Source organism: Pseudorasbora parva, chromosome 13 (assembly GCF_024679245.1).
Source record: "Pseudorasbora parva isolate DD20220531a chromosome 13, ASM2467924v1, whole genome shotgun sequence".
In the NCBI taxonomy this organism is placed as follows: Eukaryota; Metazoa; Chordata; class Actinopteri; order Cypriniformes; family Gobionidae; genus Pseudorasbora; species Pseudorasbora parva.
The window spans coordinates 11,670,435-11,698,150 of record NC_090184.1 but is presented as its reverse complement, the minus strand read 5'-3'; the positions used below and the strand labels follow the sequence as shown (position 1 = coordinate 11,698,150).

The 27,716-nt window shown below is 38.2% G+C and overlaps 1 protein-coding gene across 4 annotated transcripts in view; it reads left to right on the top strand.

Moving 5' to 3' along the window:
* The window catches only part of mtor (mechanistic target of rapamycin kinase), a 301,563-nt gene that overhangs the window by 21,888 nt on the left and 251,959 nt on the right, over positions 1-27,716 (top strand). For all 4 annotated transcript variants that reach the window (XM_067413178.1, XM_067413177.1, XM_067413180.1 and 1 more), the window contains exons 5-12: positions 2,596-2,796; positions 7,168-7,302; positions 7,676-7,951; positions 15,709-15,817; positions 15,997-16,180; positions 16,862-16,990; positions 17,223-17,467; positions 21,428-21,643. In XM_067413178.1, coding sequence (XP_067269279.1) covers positions 2,596-2,796; positions 7,168-7,302; positions 7,676-7,951; positions 15,709-15,817; positions 15,997-16,180; positions 16,862-16,990; positions 17,223-17,467; positions 21,428-21,643 — 1,495 coding nt within the window. The remainder of the gene's footprint in view (positions 1-2,595; positions 2,797-7,167; positions 7,303-7,675; positions 7,952-15,708; positions 15,818-15,996; positions 16,181-16,861; positions 16,991-17,222; positions 17,468-21,427; positions 21,644-27,716) is intronic.

Below are 27,716 nucleotides of genomic sequence, written 5' to 3'. Positions count from 1 at the left end.
TCGGCCATGGGAGGCGGTATGCGGGCAACAAAACCACCAGCCAACCTGGCGTACTTGAACCTGATGTCAATCGTGTGGAAAGTACAGCCCACTACTTCATTTCAGTTCAGGGAAGAGAGCGGACGGATGGCCTAAGCCCTTGGCCCCTTAAATGTATCTGATATGATAAAAATGGATGTTTTTACCTGACTGGAAAAAGCGGAAGTGCGGGCACCCGGCGACTGTGTCCCGTCCCGTCATAATAAAAGTCCCGGTACTCGCGAGCCATTTAGAATAGGCACCCTCCAGTGGACGAAAATTTGCATAGTGCACCTTTAACTGCATTATATTATATAGTCACAGTGAATTGTAGGCAAACTTTTTGAAGCTCTTAACATTGTGCACCCTGACATAACAGTTTATTGAACCTTTAGGTAAAATATTTAAAAAGCATTAATGTTTTTTTGTTGAGTTTCATAATTTATATATAGTATGATATAGGAGCATATCAAGAAGAAATTTAATTTTAGAGGTCAAAATGTAATAAAAATAGATTGAGTGTGGTTACATACACATATATATATATATATATATATATATATATATATATATATATATATATATATATATATATATATATATATATATATATAAAAATAAGATAAAATTCTGATATCTTGTAATGTAAATCAATGAGATCTTTATAACAGTATAGCAATATATTTTTAATGAAATTTAAAAAAATGTGATGATACAAGCATTTCTGTAGTACAAACTCCCGAGTATATTTGCAGCTGCGTTCAGCCGCTTCCGTGTTTATCTAAGCCCAGGGCTCCAGACTGTAGCCGAATATATACTAGTGTCTGTGAGTATTAAACTTCAACATACTATTTTAAATATTACTCCTGCATGTTCTGCTTCTCTGTGTGGATGCGCGGGTGCGCGTGATGCTCGCTGTCTTTGTAGTCTTTGCTGTGTCACTATATGAGGACACAAACGAACGTATAAACCGTCACTTCATGAGAATTTACCGTTTTATTTGAGAAAAATGTCATGAACAGACACTCAAAGGTCTTCACGGCAACCCGTCAAAATAAAAGTTTGGTTTAACATGAAGTAATTGACTATATTAGGCCAGTGTTACTCATTACGTGGCCTGCATTGCCAGTAAATAATATGGTGAAATGACCATTCCGTTAATAAATATATTTCATTAAAAAATGGCTATAACATAATTAATTAAAAACTCAAAGTGCCTGCTCTATTACAAATAATATATATTTTAAAATACCCAAAACAGATGCATTTCAAGATGGAAATATAGACTAGAAAGCATATTTAAACTTGTTCTGCTCTTACGTCCATGTTTTGGCTGGTCTTTCCTGCACTTAACTCCAAATGTGCTCTTATACATCAACACATTTTAATGAAATGCGTATCTACAACACTAATTGTATTTATCGTGCTATTTATTCAGCAAAATGACATTTTACGTACATATGATACACATTGTCAACTAGGATTAGTGGATCACCCGCCAGCATCATGAGATCAGAATCCAGTTCTCTTTCGCTCTTGAACAAACTATAACACACAGAAAGAATTATGCCAAAATGTCCGTTTTGTCAATTATTCTCATTGGAAATAACATCTTAAATTAACATTAAATAACATCTTTAATTATTATTATAGCCTACAGTAGATTTAGCTACGTGTCTATGTAATAATAATACGTCACTTCTAATACAAATAATTATACCTAGATGGTTGCTTATTTTTGTTTGTTTGATACGTTTCTGATTAATATATATATATATATATATATATATATATATATATATATATATATATATATATATATATATATATATATATATATTTTTTTTTTTATATTTCTAGATTTATCTGTTGCACATGTTTTTTTTATTTTTTATACAGTTGTTATATTGCAAAACTAAAATACCCTTTTCAGTTTGCGGTGTTAGATTTGTGGCTGCGTTTGAAGTTCTTTTTCGCTTAAGAAAAATAAATAATATTACTGTCAAATGCATGTTAGATGATAAAAATACTGCAATAAATACAGTAGTTCACTGTCTGTATTTGTTCATGTTTTATTAAGGGATAAGTCTGAAACACACCATAAAATAATTCTAGCAATTCGTACAGGGCTAGTAGTATAGCTGTATATACAGATACACACCCAGTGCTCCCTTTGCTCCCTTCCAGTATTGTGTACATCTTGAAATATAACTAAAAATATAAAAGTGCCTCATATTAAAAATATTTTAAAAGGCATTTTACTTGCTAAAAAAAAGATAAACTATCAAATCCAACATAAGAAGGCATGTTGTGAATTGTATAAAAAAAAAATCAGCAGTGTTGATAATTTAGCACCCTTAGGAATTGTCTTATCAAAAATGATAGTAGACTGATAGTAGCATTTTTCCTGCAATTATTGTAAATGAATGTATTGGAAATGCTGTGATACAAACTTTATATCAGAATCTCTCCAAATATATTGGTTGCATTTAGCTTCGTGGACAGTACTTCAGTCTGTGTGATCTTATTGCTCTCCTCCGTGAACTGACCCCACTTGGCACTGTGTTTTTGTTTCAGGTGCTGGTTTTGCGAGAGCTCGCTGTTAGCGCACCTACATTCTTTTTCCAGCAGGTGCAACCTTTCTTTGATAACATTTTCTATGCTGTGTGGGACTCAAAACAGGCCATTCGTGAGGGTGCAGTATCTGCACTCAGAGCTTGTCTGATTCTCACAACCCAGAGAGAGACAAAAGAGATGCAGAAACCACAGTGGTATAAGGTCAGAATCAACACCGCTAAAGTGTTCGTTCACCCAAAAATGAAAATTCTGTCATTAATTACACACCCTCACATGTTTTAAATAGGGATGAAAAGGTATGGAAATTTAACATCACGATTATAGTGACCCAAATTATCACGGTTATCAATATTATCACGGTTTTGTTCAAATTAGATAAAGTGTTCAAAATGAACAGATCCACATACTGAAAACATTTCAACAAGTTTTAAATTTGAACATCAACAAACAAAAAATAAATCAAGCAGCTCTATGCACTTTTTTTTTAAGCAAGATTCTATTCTGTGGGATTTCCTTCCTTATATTGGCCATTGTAAATAGCACCACATAATGCAAAAATAATAATTTGGTGTAAATATAATCTCTAATATTATATCTATAAATATGTTCAAGCAATATTCTCATCAGTGCCCTATCAGCTATGACACATTTAAATCTAGCATACTTTGTGTACAACCTCAAACAGTATCCCAGTAAAATAAATCATATCCATATTTTCATGATTTGACAGTTTATTTTATTTAATATCAAAAATCCAAAAGGTATACATTATACCCGACTCCTAGATGAACACTTTACAGTCAGTTTTATACAAATGCCCATACTAATGTTGTATGTAACTTTAGAGATGGTCCCTAAATTTGCGAATCTCGAACGTCAAGCCAACTTTATGCCAGTCATTGGCACCGATACCGCAGGTGCTCCGGGGCTCGAGCACCCACGGAAAATACCGAGCACCCACGTGTGCCAGACTGCCAGTAGGCTACATTCATTTAAAGGTCCTGTTCTTCGCGATCCCATCTTTCAAATTTTATTTAGTGTGAAATGTTGCTGTTAGAGCATAAATAATACCTGTAAAATTATAACGCTCAAAGTTCAATGCCAAGCGAGATATTTTATTTACCAGAAGTTCCCTTTCAAAGCCTACAGCAAATGGCCGGTTTGGACTACACCCCTGCACTTCCTTGCAAGAATGAAGTCACTAGAACAGTTTGTTGACTAACCCTCCGCCCACAAGAACATGCAAAAAAGGGGGCGTGGTCTTGGCGGGACCTTTCCGGGCAAAGTGCGCTAAGCTGCTGTCCAATCACAACACGGGAAGCGCTGGCCCAATCAGAACTCGTTACGTATTTCTGATGGAGGGACTTCATAGAACAAGGAAATCATCAGGCTGTTTTTAGGACAGAGAAAACAGCAGTGTACAGATAAGTAAATTGTGTGAAAAATAGTGTCTTTTTTACTCACAAAACATGAACTCATGTTATTGCACACTGTAAACACAATCAAGGCTTCAAAAGCACACGAAAAACAGGACCTTTAAAATTAAACATTGAAGTTGGTGCTATGTTTCGCTGTCAGTCGCCTGCTCCAATATCCTATCCACCAATTTTACTGTGTGGACTTGTGTGACATTCTTAATTTCCCACGGCGCTGATCGCGGTTACGTCTCATTTAAACTTTTCATCTCTAAACCTGTCTGTATTTGTGAGAAGTGGTGCTGTCCTTATTTGAAAGATATGCTACTTAACGCTACTTAACGGCTTTATTATCAATTAAATAGGTGTGTGTGTTTGTGTCGGCCGCTGTCCATTTCCTAAGGTTCTGAAATGCAAAGAATGTTTGACTACTTTTTTTACGTCTTTTTTTAAAGGGCGCGTGCACCCATGAGCACCCACCATAAATCGGCGCCTATGATGCCAGTCATATCATATGAGCTATGGTTCTGCGGTGTTAGAACAAAAACATTCACCCACTATGCCCTATGAGTCTCCTGCGTAGGCTCTATATCTGCTTTGAGTGCAGATTTCAGTGAGTGAGAGCTGCACGCGCTCTGAACAAAACTCCGGCTAATCTGAATGCATCTAAGACTATGCATAAACTCAATAGAAACACGATTATAACAGATGGCTTTCGTGAAGCCTATAATCAGTAGGTGACTAGCAACAGTGACTAGTGTGAGTGTGTTCACGCATAGCGAAAATACACCAAACAAACGTGTTGATGTCGAGCCCTGATTATTATTCCTTAAATGTCACCCTAGTCTTGTCTGAATGTGTTCTTTCGTCTTTGGCTCAAGCTTCACGTTCCTAGACGTAGTTTTGGTATTGAGGTCAAAGTCCACTCGCCTTGTGTTCTCAAATCTTTGCAGATTTGGAGTGTTTCCCCTATTACAGAGACTTTCTTCTGGCATGTGCTGCTGCAGACAGGGTGACCAGAGCATCTTTGATTCATTTTCCCTCAGGACTTTTGTAAAAGCCAAAACATGGCCACACCTCAGATTTGGTCCTTTTAAAAGGCTGGAAAATCTCCCGGTGCTGTCACTGCCTTCTCTGTCATTCCTCATTCAGAAAATAGCGTTGCGTGCGGCACGCGCCTGCACCAGACTGTATAGGATTTATCGTGATTTTTCAAAATTGTGATAATCACTGACGGTTTTAATGATAATTGAATTTTAAACTATATTACTAACCGTCAGTACATTTTATCGTGGTTTATCGTGAAACCGGTAATCGCTTCATCCCTAGTTTCAAACCCTTAAGACCTTTGTTCATCTCTGGAACACACAAATTTAAATATTAAAAGATATTTTTGATGATATCAGGGAGCTCTCTGAGCCCTCCATAGACAGCAATTTAATTAGATCTTTCAAGGCCCATAAAGTAAAAACATCATTAAAACTTGTATAGTCCATGTGATTAAACCAGTGGTTCAACCTTAAAGGGATAGTTCACCCAAAAATGAAAATTTGATGTTTATCTGCCTACCCCCAGGGCATCCAAGATGTAGGTCTAATTAGACCCCATTGACATGCATTGTACAAGCAACGGTTGAAGTTAAAAATCTTAATTTGTGTTCTACTGAAGAAACAAACACGCCTACATCTTGGATGCCCTGGGGGTAAGCAAATAAACATAACATTTTCATTTTTGGGTGAACTATCCCTTTAACTTTATGAAGCGACGAGAATACTTTTTGTGTGCAAAAAAATAAACAAAATAATGACTTTATTCAACAATGAATAAAGTCCACAGAATAAAAAAACACTGAGCCACTGAGGCTGTAGATGTCTACAAACTGAAAGGTTGGTAGTTCAATCCCTGGTTCCACCTGACCAAGTGTCGAGGTGTCCATGAGCAAGACACCTAACCCCAGCTGCTCCCGACCAGCTGGATGCCGCCTTACATGGTTGACATCGCCGTCTGTGTATGAATGGGTGAATGTGAGGCAAAAATGTAAAGCACTTTGGATGGCCATAGGGTCTGTTTAAAGCGCTATATAAATGCAGTCCATTTACCAACAATATTTTCTCTTCTGTGTCAGTCTTCTACACAGTTTACATTTGCCAGCTCCTATGTCAGCATCACACGCATGAGTCGTGGTGCCCCCATGAACTGCTTCGGCCAATCAATCAATCAATCAATCAATCAATCAATCAATCAATCAATCAATCAATCAATCAATCAATCAATCAATCAATCATTCAATCAATCAATCAATCAATCAATCAATCAATCAATCATTCAATCAATCAATCAATCAATCAATCAATCAATCAATCAATCAATCAATCAATCAATCAATCAATCAACCAACCAACCAACCTTATTTATTAGCTCTTTAACAATGACGATTGTTTCAAAGCAGCTTCACAGTGTTAAACAGGACAATATTGCAACAAAATTTGATTCGGCGGTACTGTCGTTCTGGAGAAAACAGTGATGTTATCAGCTTTTTTAAATTTAGCATATATCAACAATGTTGGCAGATCAGTATTATAGTTTATAGAATTAAATAAGACCTAATAAATTAATTGTATGTGTACAGTATATTCAGTTGAATAACTTAAATCATAATTTTAGTGTCCCCAACTGACCAAGCCAAAGGCCAATGCTAAGCTGACGTTCTGGCGTAGTTCTTAGGTAACTATGAAGCGCTCAACTGCATTTACTACGTCAACAGTGTAGGACACAGACGTGAATAAATTGTTGAATAGTTATTTTTCTTTGTTTTTTTTTGCACACAAAAAGTATTCTTGTCGCTTCGTAAAATTAAGGTTGAACCACTGGAGTCACATGGACTATTTTATCGATGTCTTTCCTACCTTTCTGGGGCTTGAACGTGTTAATTAATTTCCTGTCTATGGAGGGGTCAAGAGCTCTCGATTTCATCAAAAATATCTTAATTTGTGTTCTGAGGATGAATGAAGGTATTGTGGGTTTTGAATGAAATGAGGGTGAGTAATTTGTGACAGAAATGTCCTTTTTGGGTGAACTAACCCTTTAACTATTTTAGAATGTTTGCATAAATGTTATTGGTATATGGACACTCTTTGTATTTTATTCTTATTAACAGCAAACATTTGAGGAAGCAGAGAAGGGTTTTGATGAAACTCTGGCTAAAGAGAAAGGCATGAATAAGGATGACCGTGTGCATGGAGCTCTACTCATTCTCAATGAACTAGTGCGAATAAGCAGTATGGAGGGAGAGGTATGACACTGCACATGCTACAGGCAACATGACACATAATTTCCTCACATTACACTGCCTTTCTAAAGCTTATTTACTGTTTCTTTTCTTCTCTTTGTTCTATGCTTTTGTTATTTTTCTTATTGTTTGATCGTTTATTTAAAAAACTTTTTTCTTGTTTGTTTGTTAATATCTTATTTTTCTTTCTTTTTGGTTCTTTCATTTGTTTTTGTATATTGCTTGTTTTTACTCTGTTCTTTCTATAATGTTTTTTAAATATTTTGTAATTTTTGGTTGTTTATTTGCTTGATCTTTTTTCCTTTGCATGTTCGTTTGTTACCTGTTTGCTTGTTTATTTAACCTTTTGTTTCATATTTTGCTTTGATTCCGAAAGCGTATGAGAGAAGAGATGGAGGAGATCACGCAGCAGCAGATGGTTCACGATAAGTACTGTAAGGAGTTGATGGGTTTCAGCACTAAGCCTCGCCACATCACACCCTTCACCAGCTTTCAATCAGTGCAGCCACAGCAGTCCAATGCTCTGCTGGGGCTACTAGGATATAGCACACCACAGGGCTTTCTAAGTTTTGGAGCTGCACCTGTTCCCTCTAAAAGCACGCTTGTGGAGAGCCGCTACTGCAGAGAACTGATGGAGGAGCGTTTCGATCAGGTGATTGCATTTTATTCTTTGGAAGTAAAAAGGTAAACCTTTTTCTAAATTCAAAAAATAAATTAAGAGATTATTTGTTATTTAAGGATTAGTTCACTTCAGAATGAAAACTTCTATGGTTGGTTGCCATTGAAGTGCATTATGTGGAGAAAAATCCTGGAATGTTTTCCTCAAAAAACTTATATTTCTTTTTGACTGAAGAAAGAAAGACACTGGAAATTTAAAAGTGAACTAATCATTTAACTGAAATCAACTGAAATTCATCATGGCAGATGAAAGGAGCTCCTGTTTATAACTACATAAGTAACAGCCTGGCAGTTTGTGTCAGCTCCTGAATGGGTAATTTGAACTATAACGAAGGGCTACAGACTTCAGTTTGCCAGAAACTGCCCATGTTTCAGTGGAGTTACCTTTTCTCACACAGAAGAGCGCTCAAATTCTGAAAGATGAAATCTCTTCTCGAGAAGGGGGCGGTTTGAGTAGAACCTCTTCATCATTGAAAGCAGGGTTTCTACTCTAATTATTTCCTAATTCCAAAGGAGAAGGTTTCTCCAACCCATGGTGTTCTCTCTTGTTCAGTAAAACAGAATGATTGGTTCACATCGATTGATCTGAAAGATACTTTTTTCCATATGAGCATTTATTCTCAACACAGGAAGTTTCTTTGTTTTTTTTCTGTGTGCGGAGGCGGGTTTTACTGAGCCTGGGACGTCACCTATAGGAGAAAAAAAGCAATCCGTTTAACAAATGGATTCCCTCGGTTTAACAAATCGTGCCCACGGATTAATAAACCGTACCCACAAATTTCCAGTTGTAATAATCTTAGCACGTTATTATTATTGCCTAATAAACCTGCATGGCGTTGTTTATTATGACTGATTTTTCATTTTATTGTTCCTCTTTTCTTCTTCTTAAATGCATGCAGCCTAAATGCAACAATATGCGAATAATAATTATAATAATAACAACAACAACAACAAAAATGATTATTATTTATTGTATTTATTTTTTAAATGTATTTATTTATCAATTATTTTTTATTTATGATTATAAAGGGGTGCACTTAAGACAGTATGTTTACTGTTTTTCGCTCTCGCTCGCTCTCGCTCGCTCTCTCTCCTTCTATCGACCTCGAACTCACAATTCCTGTAGGATGGACAAATTTGGACTAATTCAACATTACACTTTGACCTAGGGCTAAGCATGAAGAAATTCTTCAATTTTTAAGTGTTAAACATGGGATTATAATCTCCATTTGGTAAAATAAAGATTATTTATTTACAATCGCCTATGCACCGCACAGTAACGCCTGTTTCACACCGCAAGCGTGAGCAGCGTGTGAGCAGCACTTCAGCGTTACTACACCGTGACTGCAGCTGCAGACGCGCGAGAGTATTCACACTGGAAGTGTTGGTGCAGCGTCACAGCAGCGGCTCCCACAATGATAGAGCCTATACCTGTCTGAGTATTAAATACTAAACTAAAATAAATTATTATATTTTCTGGGTAGTTTACTTTACTTTTTATAATACTTTCACCCAAACTGAATAATTAAAACAAGTTTAAATGGGTAAATCTTCTACAGATGATTTTTATTCTTCGTTTTCTTTTTCCGCATTTTGAGCACTTTTGTGATATTATATTTATTTTGTCCATCAAAAGTGTGCTTTCGCTTTACACCCTGACTGCAGCTGCAGACCCAGAGCCTTTACCTGTCTGAATATTAAATAATAAACTAAACGAAAGTTTGTTACATTTTCTGGCTAGTTTACTTTATTTTTTATAATCATAACCATACCTTCACCCAAACTGAATAATCAAAACAAGTTTAAATTGCTAAAATCTTCCACAGATATTTTTTATTCTTCGTTTTCTTCTCTGACATACTCCAGTTATTGTTCAAATACACTACACGTGCTTCCTGTGTGCATTTTAGGCACTTTTTGTGTGAAATCACATTTATTTTGTCCTTTACAAGTGTGCTTTCACTTAAATTGAGCGTCAGAATCACTTTAAACACCCGCTTCACTGCTGCTCACGCAACGCTCCTGCTTGACGCTCACGCGCTGCTCCTGCTCCCGGTGTGAATGCACTCATTGATTAACATGGGCGCCGAAAAAAAAAACGCGCCGCTCACGCTTGCGGTGTGAAACGGCCGTAATAGGTGACCTGGTTGAATGTGCTGCAAAGATTGAAGGCAGGCCCAAAAATCCGTGAGTACAGTACAAACCCGTGCGCACATATTCTGAAAGCATGCACACGGATTATGAATTTGTGGGAACTGATTTAAAAAAAACGAGGGTACGGTTTGCAAAATCTTGAGCACATGGATTGAAAATTCGTGGGTACGGTTTGTTAAACTGAGGGAACAGTTTATAATTTATAATCTGTGATCCTGTATCGTGATCACGGTTTACAAACTGAGGGAACGGATTGCAAAATTGTTGGCACGGATTGTTTTTTTTCCCAATAGGTGACATCCCGGGCTCTGTAGGGTTTAGCACCGCTGAGAATAGCAGGGTTCAAAATCCTGACATGTGTTTGAAGAGTGGTGGGTGAGGGCTGGTATCGTATCAGTGCATATCAGAAAATCTTTCTCTACTATTAAATAAGGTCTATTTAGCGGCTGTCACTGTCATGTTGGGTTTGAGGGACGAAACTGGGGCAACGTCCCCTTATTTGTAGATTTATGAAGAGCACTCTCCCTTCTCTTCCAGTCACTAGTAGAGCGGTTCCAGTGGGACCTCTCCATGGTGCTTTGTTTGTTTGTACTTTCTTTGTGTTTTTTAATTATCTCTCAGCGGAGATATGGTTTTTCTCAGGCCCAACCCTGCCTTTATGCCAAAATGCTTTCCAATGTTCACATGCAAGGTGATTTCCAGGCATTTTCCATAATTTAATCTAAAATGCTTTAAATAATACTACTACTACAACTTAATGTGATCTGGTGATTTAAATGATGTTTGCGTTTTTACTATAAGGAGTGTGGCTTTTAATTATGTTTGCTCTTTCACTAAGGAGTGCCGCTTTAAATTATGTTTGCACTTTGAGTTTGTGTTTACTACAGTATGCGAGTTGTGGTAAATCTGGTCATCATAAAGCCATTGTGTCTCTTCAGAAGACTTGAATTTGGATTAGATACAATGCTTTTATAATGCTATTTTATGCTATTTTGCGTGCATTCAACCGCTCAGCATACTGCTGTCACAGCGTAACATATCTAAGCATGCAGAACAATATAAAGGTTTTTTTTGTACTTTAAATGATTACGTAATCGTAGCATCCCGGCAGTGTAAATTCCATCTGACGCCGATGTAAACACGGTGCTCTCTCTCTCCTGCTGAACATGAATAAACGAACAACAGTAGGTCCACCCCGATGGTTTTCATATAATTGCAGGAGACTTTAATAAGGCTAACTTGAAGTCTGTACTCCCGAAATTCTAAACTCACATGTCAAGTGTCCTACTAGAGGAGAGAACACTTTGGATCAGGTTTATTCCAACATTAAGCACGTGTACAGAGCCATACCCCTTACCCATCTAGGCCACTCAGACCATATCTCTCTCCTACTCTTCCCAGCATACACTCCCCTCAGACACAGAGCCAGGACTTCAATTAAGACTGTTACCACCTGGCCTGATAATGCACTTTCCGATTACAGGATTACTTCAGCCAGACATATTTGAACATCATGAGTTGGAAATATTCACAGGAACAGTACTGGACCATTTTTAGGTTCTGTCTTGGAAATGTGACTGTGGACAAAAACATTCAGGTTTTCCCAAACCAGTAACCCTGGATGACCAACCATGTCCGCACACTTCTCAAAGCCTGCGACTCTGCCTTTAGGTCAGGCGACAGAGCTCTGCACAGGGTTGCTTGAGCCGACCTGAGAATGGAATTAAGAAAGCCAAGGCGTGAGACAGAGTGGACAGAGTCCCGTCTGTTCAGCAATAATATATGGGAGGTGTGGCAGGGGATAGAAGACATTACAATCTACAGAGGCTGTGATGCGACAACATCTGAGTGCGCCACTGGCAGAGGAGCTAAAATACTTTTTGTTCGCGTTGAAATATCACAACAGCAGCACTCATCTGCTCCAACCCTGCATTCACATTCACCTCCATCTGGTTCCTGCACCAATTCAGCCCTGCTTCTATCCCTGCCTGGTCTCTGCACCACTCCACTCACTGTGAGGAAGCATGATGTCAGACAGGTCTTCCTGGCAGTGAATCCCAGGAAGGGTGCTGGCCAAGAAGAGTTCCTGGCAAGGTTTTCAGAGTGTGTGCCCACAAGCTCTCCCTCATCTTCACCAGAATCTTCAACTGCTCCCTGGCTCAGGCAGTCATCCTGTCCTTTTTTAAAAACAGCTATAATCGTACCAGTGCCGAAGAAGTTTCCCATTACCAGGCTGAATGATTATCGTCCTGTGGCCCTCACTTTGGTAGTCATGAAGTGCTTTGAGAGACTGGTTTTTCATCATATCAAAGCCTATCTCCCCTCAGACTTCGATCCCCATCAGTTTGCATATCGTGGGAACAGATCCACAAAGGATGCCATCGTCAAAGCTCTCTAATCTGCACTGAGCCACCTAGAGCAGCAGCAGAGCTATGTCCGGATGGTCTTTGTGAATTACAGCTCAGCTTTTAATACAATCATCCTGGACATTCTTATAAATAAACTGGTCTCTCTCGGCCTCCCCCCTCTTACATGTGCCTGGTTAGAGGACTTTCTCAACTACCGGCTCTGGATGGTGAGACTTGGTCCCCACCTCTCCTCCACTTGCACACTGAGCACTGGCTCCCTACAAGGCTGTGTGCTGAGCCCTTTCCTCTACTGTCTCTACACCCACTACTGTAGTCCGGCCCATGGTGCGACTGAGGTTGTGGTGATGTTTGGGTCACGGTGTAGGGAGGAGTCCAGGCGAGGCTGTGTCTTGGTGTGCTGGTTAGCTCGCCGCTTTAACTTGAGCTGGGCCACCAGCAGGTGATGGTCTGTGTTGCCAAGCTCTGCTCCTCTGTACACACGGCAGTTGGTGACAAACTGCTTTCAGCGTCGAGAGATGAGGATATGGTCTAATGCTTTCCTGGTTCTGCCATCTGGGCTGTACCATGTCCAGTGATTGATAAGCTTTCGGGGAAACCAGGTATCAGCAATGCAGAAGTTGTTATGGTGGCAGAGAAGGCGTAGACGGTTACCGTTGTCGTTTGTGGACCTGTCAGCAAAGGTTGTGCCGACAGGTGAGCCTTTGGTCTGATCACTGTTTGACAGGTTGGCATTGGCATCGGTGAGGATGATGATGTCGTGTGGTCAACAGCCTGATGGAGTTGGTCAGAAATCCTTTCCATCCTCATCAGCAACATCGGTGGGGGCATAAGCAACAATTATTGTCATCTTGCCATGTTGATGGAGAAGGCGGGGTGACAGTAATCTGTCGCTCAGGGGACACCAGCTGATAAGGGGCTTGCTGAGTGCATTTGGGATGGCAGGTGCCACACCATTAAGGCCTGTTCATCTCTTGGGGCCACTCCAGAAATAGCAATGGTGGCCTGCTGTTGTTTCGCCATTGCCGTGCCATCGAACTTCACAGTGCCCTGCCAATGAGATATTATAGTGGCAGAGCCCTCGGGACAGCAGGGTGGCTGCTCCGGGGTGAATGAGTGTCTGGATATTCCATGTGGCGACTCGGGTCCTGTGAAGAAGGTTGAGCCACACTCGTTGGTCGGGGGCAGGCTGGGTTCCTTTACCATGTTGGACAGTCTGGCTTCTTTCTCTGATCGGTTTTGTAACAAAAGAGTTTCTCCTGGGTGGGTTGTTAGCCCTCCGCAGGATAGTCGGTTGGTGGGGCTGCCACATCACAGCGTACCAACATGCTGGGGTCTTTGTTTGTCTGGAACCTACCCTGTTGCAAGCTCCCGAAGGTATCGCTCTCCAGGGTCACTGGAACACACAAGCCCCCTCGCCACATCAAGGCCAGACCCAAAAGAGGGAGATATATAAAGGTGCTGGTCATATAATTAGAATATCATCAAAAAGTTGATTTATTTCACCGATTCCATTCAAAAAGTGAAACGTGTATGTTATATTTATTCATTACATAAATACTGATATATTTCAAATTTCATTTTTTTTTTTATTTTGATGATTATAACTTACAACCAAGAAAACCCAAATTTAGTATCTCAGAAAATTAGAATATTTTGTAAAGGTTCAATATTAAATACACCTTGTGCCACACACTAATCAGCTAATTAACTCAAAACAACTACAAAGGCCTTTCAAATGGTCTCTCAGTCTTGTTCTGTAGGCTACACAATCATGGTGAAGACTGGTGACTTGACACTTGTCCAAAAGACGACCATTGACACCTTGCACCGCTTTTTCATATTAAACTATGTTATTCCCTTAACTAAAACGAGTTGTTACATACCTCACTCATCTGAGTGCGTGCATTTAATCTCTCTGACGCGTGGTGACGATCTGATAGCATTTAGCTTAGCCCACTAAGCCCAGTTCATTCACTATGGTACCAAACAGAGATCAAGTTAGAAGCGACTAAACACCTCCATTTTTTCCCTATTTAAATACAGTTACACAAATAATTGAATGATCAAGTATGATAACATAAAATAAAACGTGGAGCTTTTCTAAGCGGATTAAAAAGGAGAACTATAATGTATAGCAGAATAGCACTTCTGAGAGTACTTCGACTCGGCGCAGTAAAAAGTCCCGTGTGAAACATCTTCCCTCACATCTCCCCCTCCCCCATATTGACAGAAATGAGAGAGTGAGGGAGAGACGTCAGGGAGGATTTTTCAGGTGGGACTTTTTACTGCGCAGAGTCAAAGTACTCTCAGAAGTGCTATTCCGCTATATAAAAAGCGGTGAAGTATGCCTTTAAGACACAAAAGGTCATTGCAAAAGAGGCTGGCTGTTCACAGAGATCTGTTTTCAAGCACATTAATAGATAGGCGAAGGGAAGGAAAATATGTGGTAGAAAAAAATGTACAAGCAATAGGGATAACCGCACCCTGGAGAGGTTAAAATTCACGTAAAAACAGAAGCATCACATGTGGGTGTTAAATCATTTAATATTAAACTTTAACAATTATGTGTTAAATCATTTAATATTATCCTCTAACAATTATGAGTATCTCTATGTTGAGCTCCATCATATCGCTGATAATCTGCGGCGTAAAGTGAACACTACACACACATACACACACTGGCATGTGTCGAAGCAGATGCAGAAGTGAAGTCCCATCTCTTCACCTGCACAAAAGGCACCATACAGGTTTTCTAACTTTATTTTTTATTTTTTTGGAAACCTGTTGGTTCGATGTCCTGACAGTCTGGACACAATAATTTACCATGACAATGATAAAATGAAATGCCGAAAATACACATTTTAGCGCTTTCAACAGACCCTATGGCCATCCAAAGCGCTTTACATATTGCCTCACATTCACCCATTCATGCACTCATTCATACACCGACGGCGGTGTCTGCCATGTACGGCGCCATCCAGCTCGTCGGGAGCAGCTGGGGTTAGGTGGCTTGTTCATGGATACCTCGACACTTGGTCAGGTGGAACCGGGGGTCGAACCACCAACCCTCCAGGGCAATACCTTTGGGGTTAAAGAGCAATATGCTCTAAACCCCAAATAAAATCTATGGGGTATTGTGAAGAGGTATATATATGAAAAAGAGTTATAAATGAAACAATGTTATGACATGGCTACGCTGTTTCATCAGGTGTGCCGTTGGGTGCTGAAATACAGGACCAGTAAGAATCCATTAATCCAGATGACTATCCTAAATCTTCTGCCTCGACTCGCTGCCTTCCAGCCGCACACTTTCACTGGTAACCCACCTACTTGTGATCATCTTCCAAAGCTGGTTTTTCAATTTCAGTTATTAAATGTCTTTCTAATTTAGTGACGGGTTTTAAAAAGTTTTAAAATCCATTGCGCATATTACAAAAATAATGTAGTTTAGCATCACCTTTTTTGATGTTCTGTTTTTTCCCCCTTGTACCCTCAGATCAGTATTTACAGGACACTATGGGGCACCTGCTGGGCTGCCTGAAAAAAGAAAAGGAACGGACGGCAGCGTTTCAAGCATTGGGTCTACTGGTGGTGGCTGTAAGGGCTGAAATTCAGCCCTACCTCATCAAGATCCTGGAGATTATCAAAGCTGCACTGCCACCTAAAGACTTTGCACACAAGTAAGAACCAGAAACCAAACTTTCATCATTGCACAGCTCTGATCCAAACACCATCTAGAGGTCTAATGGAAGCAATAAGCTACGAGAGGGCATAGTGATTTTTAAGCAGATGAACCACAGACTATAGCAACATTATTATCCATCTTAAATAAATGATTGAATTTTTGAACCGATTGGCTGTTCAAGTTTCTTTCTTGTGTTAATGTATTTTTACTTGAAAGTTTGTTCATAGACAAAAGTACTGAAGCCACCATCATAATGTTTAAATACAACTGTTACTTCAACCATAAGTAAGACACTGATTTATTATTTGCTGCTGCTTTTTTTTGGTGATAATTGCTATCATTATTTGGCATGTATGTATGGTTCTCATTCTAGAGGTTATTTTGTAGTTCCCTGGGATAAAAAGTAAAAAAAATCTGATATTTAATTTTGTCTAACTTTTTTAACTTCTGAGAGAACAACTTTTAGTAGTAATAAGTGTTGAGTATGCTGTCCAATGTTTATTTGTGCCAGGCAACATAGAGTTGTTTTGCTCATATGTTAATTCATGACTTTAACGACTAAAACTTTCCAAGTGTACGTGTGTTGTTACTGTTTCACTAAACATGGAAAGTTAAGAATGTTATGAATTTGATTTTCTTTTCTTTTCTCCCACTCTCCTGTGTTGTACTCTTTTAGGAGGCAGAAGACTATGCAGGTGGATGCTACTGTATTCACTTGTATAAGTATGCTGTCCAGAGCTATGGGGCCTAGCATCCAACAGGATGTCAAAGAACTTCTAGAGCCTATGTTAGCTGTTGGTCTCAGGTACTGTACCAGTCAAACTACTTTTGAATTAGTGTTTTATTCTCAGTTTTTCTTAGTAATTGTTAGTTATTTTTAACTAATCATATTATTAACTAATAATAACTCATGACAATAACTAATATAACTACTAAACATAAATGCAGTTAATTGTGCACTTGTATTGTACATGCTAGAAGATTCAGACATCAGTTCCTGTGCCATCTGTCTGATTATCTCCTTCTCTTCTTTTTAGTCCTGCTCTCACCGCAGTGCTGTATGACCTGAGCAGGCAGATCCCACAGTTGAAGAAGGACATTCAGGATGGTCTGCTAAAAATGCTTTCACTTGTGCTCATGCACAAGCCTCTGCGTCACCCAGGTATGCCCAAGGGCCTGGCATACCAGTTGGCATCACCCAGCCTGACCAACATCCCTGAGGCTAGTGATGTGGGCAGCATCACCCTGGCACTGCGTACTCTCGGCAGCTTTGAATTTGAAGGTACCAAGACACTGTAAGCGCCGTTTCCACCGAAATTACCCGGATCAATTTGTACCAGGAACTTTTTTTCCCCCCAGACCTGCTACTGTCTCCGTTTCCACCACGGTCTAAAGTACTGTGAAGATTAGTCAGGTGACGTAGGACTGCGCACGCCGACTTTACAATTCCAACTGGATTTCATTCTCCTCAAATAAACTTAAGCCTGAACCTTGTTGTCGGTCCATCTGCCGTATTTTTTAAACTCCATTGTTGATTTGTATACCAAACTACTCTTTGGCCGGCTACAAACTGGCTGCGTTGCGTGTCTGTTTTAATTTTGGCTCCTTAACGTTTGAGTTTGCACACTGCCTGCTCGAGCTGTGTCGAAACCGTGTGCATGCTAAAAATAGAACCGATGTCTATTTTTTATGCGACACACAAGCATGTTTCCAGGGAAAATATTGTTAGGGGTTAACAGCTTATGACCCAAGACCAGTAGTGAAAAATGAAGACCAAGTCAGGAGTGTAATTTATTAAAAGAAAAAATTACTTAAGAATAGTTTGCAGTTTTAACAACAGAAGCCAGCTTCAAGTCTCACAAGGAGTTGGTAGGCCGTGCTCCCTCTCACCAACTCGTTGCCCTGCCCTATCGTACATACAATTGTCCTAAAAGATACTGTTTTCAAGGTCTATCCACGTCATTCTGATTGGCTCAGATAAAATGCAATGTAAACTTTCCACACATAGACAGATAGGAGCACATATCGTCAAACTAGGTAGACTAGTCGTCGCCACCATCACCAGAATTACATCACACTGTCCTCAGAGGCCACTGAAAAGTGACTTCAAGTCTGGCGTTTTCTGCAGAATTGTCCAGATCCAACATTAGGTTTGCACAGATCTGGTACACACACACACACACACACACACACACATCTCCAGAGAATACCGGTTTCCTCCAAGGTTGAGAACATCTTAAAGGGTTACTTCAGCGATTGGCATATGGCTTTGTATTAGTAGAAACCCTGGAGTGTATTCGAATGATTGTGCCAATAAGTTTAAAAAACAAAATGCGGGTGATTTTGAGTTGTGGCGGTAAACTCGCTTCACCTACCGAGCATACTGTTTCCACCTCTGTAAACTTTGTTCAGTGTATGCGAGTGCTGCCGTATGTTCGCATATGACCAGTTGCTTTCCCCCTAATCACCCGCGTAAAGACACGAATGAAGACTTGCGCGCTCTGTGAGAAGATCTGTCTCTGTGCATCATCCGAGAGTGCACGCTCGTCTCACAGCGCGCACATATTGAGTTCCCTTTCAAGTCTTGCGCTTAAACGGACAAACTCACAAAAAAAGTATGTCAACATGTCCATCTTGATGAGTATCCAAGCAGAGATAGTCTGAATATGCCTTAAGTGAACTGTATATGGTCAAGAAAGATGATGCATATCCTTCCATTAGGTCTTAAAAGGGCAGTAGCCTTTACTGCTGTCTGTTTAATGTCAAACAAAAGATAAGGACATCACTCAAGGCTCTTTTGTAAGTTTAATAAGGATTAATCTTTCATTTAAACAGTTAAATATGCAGTTATTTTAAATTTTATTACTTTATTCAATTTCTGTACCTTTCTGCAGGCCAGTAGGCCTGTGCATTATTATTTAATGTACACATGAGTGAGGTCAAGTTAAACATTTAAGTTAGAATTTTATTTTATACTGTGCATTGTTGCAATGTGCTAAATAAATATTTGCATAATTTGTAACTGATTTATTATTTGAAACTTTAATATTAATTTATGCAATCGCATGCCTTGATTTTTAGTAAAGTTACACAGTCATAGCATTAGCCATAAATGCTGTGGTACTTAGAATTGTCATAATTTCTTTTGGTGTTTCGTTTTTCGGCCTTGGTTTCTTCTTTATTGGTTTCGGCCAAGAATTTTGATTTCGGTGCATCCCTACTGACAATGTTCTGCTCGGTATGTCGTCAACACGCTTCAGAAGATGCCAAAACAAATAGGTTTATTGTTGGGACTAAAAACCATAAAACTGGAAGCCATTAGAGACAATCATCCAAATGCCACATCCAGGTAAAAAAAGAGTGTGCAGACCCCTACTCATTTAATGAAATGTATATTAGTTCATGTTTTGTGCGTGTACAAGAGAGAAAGAGAAAATGTCAGTATTTACACAGGAATCTTTACACAGAACTTTATTTTGACCCCGGTTCCTGCGGTCAAAACACCAAATACCACCCCAAAGTCCCTAGTTCCTGGAGAAAGTTTCCGTGGTGGAAACGCGACTTTAGATGATGTCGGTTAAAATTCCATTTTCTTGTCAGTTTATTCATGAATGAATTCTAGGTTTTTAAATATTTGTTTGCAAAAAGCTACTATTATTTATGTACTTTCATTAATGATGTCTTAAAATGCACCTATTGGTCAAGGACAGAGAGTGCAGTCCTGCAAAGTTTTGCTACAAAACACCTCATATTTCCTCAACACACCAGCCTGGAAGTTTCTAGTAACCTGGACCTATCACCTACTATAGTCAAGTCAAGTCAACTTAATTTATATAGTGCTTTATACAATACGTACACATTGTTTCAAAGCAGCTTTACAGTGATTACATAAAAAATATTCAATGATGCAAACAGATATCACATTGGCTGTACATAATTTTTTTCTTAAAGCAAATAGTGCCATTGTTCAGCTGAAGTCAGTTCAGTGTTGATTCAGTTCCGTTGTAAATATCATCAATTCTTAAATGAGTTAATTTTGTCTTTAAATTTGGTCAGCAGAAAACAGCGATGTCATCGTCTAATCTCAGTTCAGTTCTCATCTAATAGTGTCCAAAATTCTGTGCAGCCAGCATCAGTCTGATGCAGCTCGCAAAATTGTTTTTTGAATTAGAAGAAATGTAAAAATGCTGGAAAAGAGAGAATCAATTGTTTCTATTGCAACATTGAGTTCTTCTAAGCTATCTGGTATGTTGAGTAGTTGAAACTGATCAGTAATATTCTTTATAAAGCAATATTTTGTGGTAGAAGTTGTAGTTCTACCATATTTGTAACAGGGAGTTGGTTTTGCAACCTTGGCTAAATGGAGTATACACAAGACTAAAAAATTATTTGATATGTCATAGCTCTGGTGCAGAATATCAATGTTATCAGCATTGATTCAATAAGACAATATTACATCTACAGTATGATTACGACAAGTTTAGAACGTCTATAAATGCCAATCCCAATGCATCTTTTTCATTATCTACTTGGATATTAAAATCTCCAACAATTAAGACTTTATCTGCAGCCAGTATTAATTCTACAATTCAGCAAATTTTAACCCAATCCTTAATTGTTCTACCTGTTTTTTTTTTTTTTTACTTCCTTTGTAGCACTTTGAGATTTTCTTTAAAATATAAAGTGCTTCATAAATAAAAGCCTTATTATTATTATTATTATTATTATTATTAATAATGTAATCATCTGATTTTAGCCAGGTTTCTGCCAAACACAGCACATGAAGTTATCATCTGTGATCAAATAATTTACATTACATTTTTAGGGATCAAATATTTAGCACACAGGGATTTAGCAAATGTTCCTCTGTATTATGTCTGTTTTTAATTTGTTGAACATCAGTTAAGTTTTTACCCTTAAATGGGTTTGGGAGTTTTTGCATTTACTAGTTTGGGGAACAGACTAGACATATGGTTATATCTTGGCGAAAGAGCTAGCAGATAGCAGATGGTCAGTTTACCCATTTTGTCTGCTATTTACAAATAGTTTACTGGGCATGGACACTAATATTCCTTAAATGGTTGTAATAATAACACTGATATTCAATGTATTGCTTACCTTGCCCAGAATACTTTAGCATCTGCATAGCAATGCTCTATAACAAGCTTAGCATAAGCTAGCATCACTTACATTTTCTTTGGAAATGATAAATTTTTTTCTTTCATGTTTGGTTAATTTTTAGGTCACTCCTTGACCCAGTTTGTGCGCCACTGTGCAGACCACTTTCTGAACAGCGAGCACAAGGAGATCCGCATGGAGGCAGCGCGTACCTGCTCACGTCTGCTTACCCCCTCCATTCACTTGATCAGCGGCCATGGACATGTGGTCAGTCAAACTGCTGTGCAGGTGGTGGCTGATGTTCTCAGCAAGTTACTGGTAGTTGGCATCACTGACCCAGGTGAGAGACACCCCTGTTTAAATGCATTTTAGTTTATAGATTATAGCCCTGCTGTTTTTGGTGTGTTTTGATTCATGAATGAATATTATTAGATATAAAATACAGATTATGGTGCCACATCAGTATATTATTTACATATGGGTCTTGCAGGACTTGACTTACAAAAAACTCACTCAAGTTTAGTCAAAGCCCAAAACATTTATGCTTGTTGTATTTAGGGATGGGTACCGAAAACCGGTATTAAACGGGCCCCGGGGGTGAATTTTGAAAGACCGTTATATCGATAAGCTCGGACGTCGTTAGTCTCTCTCTCTCTCTCTCTCTCTCTCTCTCTCTCTCTCTCTCTCTCTCTCTCTCTCTCTCTCTCTCTCTCTCTCTCTCTCTCTCTCAGAGAGACGCAAACGACAGCCGAGGACAGAACCAAACATTCATATATATATATAAAATCTCAAAAAGTTCTGATAAGAATACAGTTAAAGTACTGGACCGATAAGCTGTACCGGTAAGAGTAGTAATACCGTTAAAATCTTAACGATACCCATCCCTAGTTGTATTCTACTCCGTGAGACCTTTCAAATGACATATGACTATCTGAGCTGTATGTGTACCAGGACCTGTACACTTCGGGCTTAAGGGGTAAACAAACATAAAATGCTCCAAACATTTTTTCTAAATTAACTTGGCAAAGAAACAAAATAAAATATAACTACTGACATTAAAAACTAAATTGAACTATTTTAATAGCTGCAATAGTAGTGTGTAAAAAAACAACCCTCCAGTCCCCCTGAGATTTTTGATAAGCTGTCGGACACGGGCTACTAGGGCCTGAGTGTCTCGGGCAAGGGCTGGGCTATTATAGATTATGTATATTCAGATTTCTGTGTGCAATTAAATTTATATGAAATGCTAGCCTGACAAGCCAGACCCACATCAAGATGTTTGGTCTGGAAACTCACCATTGACAGGGCTCAATCTGAGGGGCGGGATAAACGGTTGTCTTTCAAACTCCCTCTGCATGCAATAGGATAGCGCTACAACCAACCAGAGAAACAAAGATGAAATAGAGCTTGTTGATAAATTAAACATTTGCTGTATCTGGTCGGCAAAACTCCGATCACATCTTCCCTTTTTAAGAATGACTTCAGTGCCGTTCTTTTCTCAGAGAAAAGCTTAACTCCAAGTCTTCCAGAGTCGCGGTCAAAGCTGATTCGAAAGACCGCCGTTCGCTAGTTTCTGTGATTACTAGAAGCACGCAAACCAACTCGGCCGTCATCATTATGGCCCCACCCACCGACTCTATACACAATGTGATTGGCCCGGTAAGAGTTTGGCGATTACAGCTCAGAAGGGTATTGAGAGTTGCTAGACGACACTCACGGGCAGATTAGATTTGCTGCCGCTAGGGTGCGTCTAGATTTCTAGGCTATCGAAATGCATACATATCAAGAAATTTTATGAAAAACTGTTGCATAATTGAGATTCTACTTAAAGATGGGGTAAGTGCTTTCTGGTAACTGTTGTTGATATTTCAAATCAGTCTCGGCCCTATTTTGATAGCGCCGCCCTGCACATACGGCAAAACTATGGCAGAATCTGTGTGTAACTAATCCAGGTCGAATATTCAATGAAAAAGTCACAAAAACACAAACCATTCTCATGACAACGCGATAGTACACGAGCACGAGTCCAACTAACGATATATTACAATTATGACAAGATTAGAGTTATAGCGATCACAAAACAAAAAAACGTTCTCATGAACAACGTTCGATAGTAAACAAGCTCGATAGTCCAGCTAATGACATATTACAATTATGATCGAATTAGGATTATATAGATCATGAAAAGAGGAAACAAACATATATTAGGATTATAGTATCTTACTTGTCGGACACATTTTGTGAGCTGACGCTTGAAAAAGAGATTTAGATACTCATACGGTGTGGAAATGAATGGGTCTTTATTATCGCTGAAGTGAGCCACAATACGATAGCAAATGGACAAACAAGCGAACATGACACACGAGCATATTCAAGCAAAAGCCGGCATATATTAGTTCTCGGCTAATGTCCGTTATGTGTGTCGTGTGTTTTGAATAATGACGTGCACTGAGCCTCTCTTCTCACCATCAATAGTAGAAACGTTTGTTATTCTAAAAGTTTGTTATTCCACTTGGCCTGAGTAATTTTTCTAAAATGGTTTTACCCCACCTTTAAGAAATACAGTTAAGTTTTAGTCAGTAAAGTTTAATGCATATAATCATGGGTTCTGATTATAGTACACCGCCCGAAGATAAACATATACTTTTATTTCTTGATTATTATTACAATTTGTGAGAAAAGGGACAAAATAAAACAAGGTTAGTTCACCCAAAAATTTAAGTTAGCCCATGATTTACTCACCCTCAAGTCTTTCTAGGTGTATATGAAATTCTTCTTTCAGACAGAAAAAAAATGTCTGGCTCTTCCAAGATTTATGATGGCAGTGAATTGTTGTTTTGTTTTTGAATTCCGTAAAAGTGCTTCCACCTGATCGGCTTCCGTATTCAGCTTACGGAAAAAGTGGAGTGCCTCTTGTACTTCAAAATGCTTACTATTATTAGCCTGATGACGTTGCACACCAGTTACGTTTTTTGCCGATTTGTCAGAAGCTAGATGTTTTACTTTATAAACCCTTGTGAAAAAAAAGTGCACTTTAGTGTACTTTTATAAAGTGTACTTATTACACAAATAATATACTTGAATTAAATGCAATCAACACACGTTATATGTAATTTGATTTCAAATGTATCACAAATAAAATACAATAAGTTGCAATTAAGAGTGATTTTTTTTAAAACAACTTAAATGGGACTTTAATACAACTTTATATGTACTACTTTCACAATCCATTCTAGTGTCTTAAAAATGTAATTAAAGTGCACTTGCTCAATGTACTGTGTGTTAATGTGACCTAAAACATACTTTAATGTCAGCTAAATAGACACTTAAGTGTGAATTAAATGCAATGTTTTTGACACACTTAGTACGCATTAAATGTAATTGATTTCAAGTATATCACATATTAATTTGAAATAAAATACGATCAGTTGAAATTAAGAGTGATTTTTTTTTGGAACAACTTAAGTGTGACCTTAATATAACTTTGTTTACTTTCATATTCGCTTCTAATGTCTTCTAAATATAGTTAAAGTGCACTGCTTAATGTACTCACAAGCAATTAATGTGTACTAAAATATAGTTTAGTGTAATTTACATGTACTGGGTTTGACATTAAGCATGTTCATGTGCTTGTCCTTCGGACAAGAAAATCGTTCATTCACTTGTCCGAGTAAAAAATTTGCTTGTCCGGAAAAAAAGTTCTATTTTTTTTTTTGTGTGTGTGTATTGTAAATATAATTTATTCTGAAGCAATATTCTTACCAATGTTCAATCAGCTTTGACATATTTATATCTGCATATTTGTATGTGTATATATATATATATATATATATATATATATATATATATATATATATATATATATATATATATATATATATATATATATATATATATATACATATATATATATACACACAGTCTTGTTCAAAATAATAGCAGTACAATGTGACTAACCAGAATAATCAAGGTTTTTCGTATATTTTTTTATTGCTACGTGGCAAACAAGTTACCAGTAGGTTCAGTAGATTCTCAGAAAACAAATGAGACCCAGCATTCATGATATGCACGCTCTTAAGGCTGTGCAATTGGGCAATTAGTTGAATTAGTTGAAAGGGGTGTGTTCAAAAAAATAGCAGTGTGGCATTCAATCACTGAGGTCATCAATTTTGTGAAGAAACAGGTGTGAATCAGGTGGCCCCTATTTAAGGTTGAAGCCAACACTTGTTGAACATGCATTTGAAAGCTGAGGAAAATGGGTCGTTCAAGACATTGTTCAGAAGAACAGCGTAATTTGATTAAAAAGTTGATTAGAGAGGGGAAAACCTATAAAGAGGTGCAAAAAATGATAGGCTGTTCAGCTAAAATGATCTCCAATGCCTTAAAATGGAGAGCAAATCCAGAGAGACGTGGAAGAAAACGGAAGACAACCATCAAAATGGATAGAAGAATAACCAGAATGGCAAAGGCTCAGCCAATGATCACCTCCAGGATGATCAAAGACAGTCTGGAGTTACCTGTAAGTACTGTGACAGTTAGAAGACGTCTGTGTGAAGCTAATCTATTTTCAAGAATCCCCGCAAAGTCCCTCTGTTAAAAAAAAGGCATGTGCAGAAGAGGTTACAATTTGCCAAAGAACACATCAACTGGCCTAAAGAGAAATGGAGGAACATTTTGTGGACTGATGAGAGTAAAATTGTTCTTTTTGGGTCCAAGGGCCACAGGCAGTTTGTGAGACGACCCCCAAACTCTGAATTCAAGCCACAGTACACAGTGAAGACAGTGAAGCATGGAGGTGCAAGCATCATGATATGGGCATGTTTCACCTACTATGGTGTTGGGCCTATTTATCGCATACCAGGGATCATGGATCAGTTTGCATATGTTAAAATACTTGAAGAGGTCATGTTGCCCTATGCTGAAGAGGACATGCCCTTGAAACGGTTGTTTCAACAAGACAATGACCCAAAACACACTAGTAAACGGGCAAAGTCTTGGTTCCAAACCAACACAATTAATGTTATGGAGTGGCCAGCCCAATCTAGAGACCTTAATCCAATTGAGAACTTGTGGGTTGATATCAAAAATGCTGTTTCTGAAGCAAAACCAAGAAATGTGAATGAATTGTGGAATGTTGTTAAAGAATCATGGAGTGGAATAACAGCTGAGAGGTGCCACAAGTTGGTTGACTCCATGCCACACAGATGTCAAGCAGTTTTAAAAAACTGTGGTCATACAACTAAATATTAGTTTAGTGATTCACAGGATTGCTAAATCCCAGAAAAAAAAAAATGTTTGTTCAAAATAGTTTTGAGTTTGTACAGTCAAAGGTAGACACTGCTATTTTTTTGAACACACCCCTTTATGTGTTTTTCAAACACTGTTCAGTAACACTTGTTGCTGTGGGACGCGTTGCGGTTCTGCAAATGAACGTTTTTTGCTGCTGAAATAGAACAAAACACTCTATTGCATCTAAAATGTAAGTGACGTTAAGTGAATGTTAGTGAATGTTAATTAATTGTTTATGGAGCTGTCATATGAAATCAGTGTCATTTTCAGTCATGATGGTATTCAGGAAACAGCTAAAACACTCTAGTGTTGTAATTTCTCCTTGAGAGGCTGCACGACCGTCAACAGCGCAACCTTTTTATCTTCAGTTCATTATGTTATCATCATCCACTATCACTACCACTATCATCCACTATCATCATTACACTAAATTAATGCACAATCATTCTTGCATTTTGGTGATTCGCTAGTTATTTTTTGTTGTAATCAGGCTCTTGTCTGTTGGGAAAGTAAAATTTTCTGTCACTTGTCCCTTCAAATAACCCACTTGTCCCGGACAAGCATTAATGTCGAGCCCTGCATGTACACTATAATATAATTAAATACATTCGTAATTACATTTTTCAAATAATACAGCTGCAGTTTTGTATAATGAACTCATCCAAATTTAAACCTTCTACATTTATTGACAAAATCTGTAAAACAAATATACAAACAACTTTGTTGATGCACAAGAAAAACCCAAGAAACTATTTACACAAACAAATAAATTTAGAAAGAGTCTGGAGGAGAATGAGGATTATATGCAAAATCTCCCTCATACAAAGATATCTAAATCTACCCATCACAGAAAAGTACCTCACACAACGCATGATTAAATACCATCAAAATGTAAAGAAAATAATCATTTCATGTACAACACTAAGATTCAAAACTTTGGGTAACGTTTAATTAGTTAACTACTTAATTTAACATGAACTTAGAATGAATAATAATTTAAACATCTATTCATCTTAATGTTAATTTCAACATTTAAAAATTAGGGGTGTAACAGAACACGTATTCATACCGAACCGTTTCGGTACCGGACTTCCGGTACAGTGAATGTGTTTTGTTATTTTTAT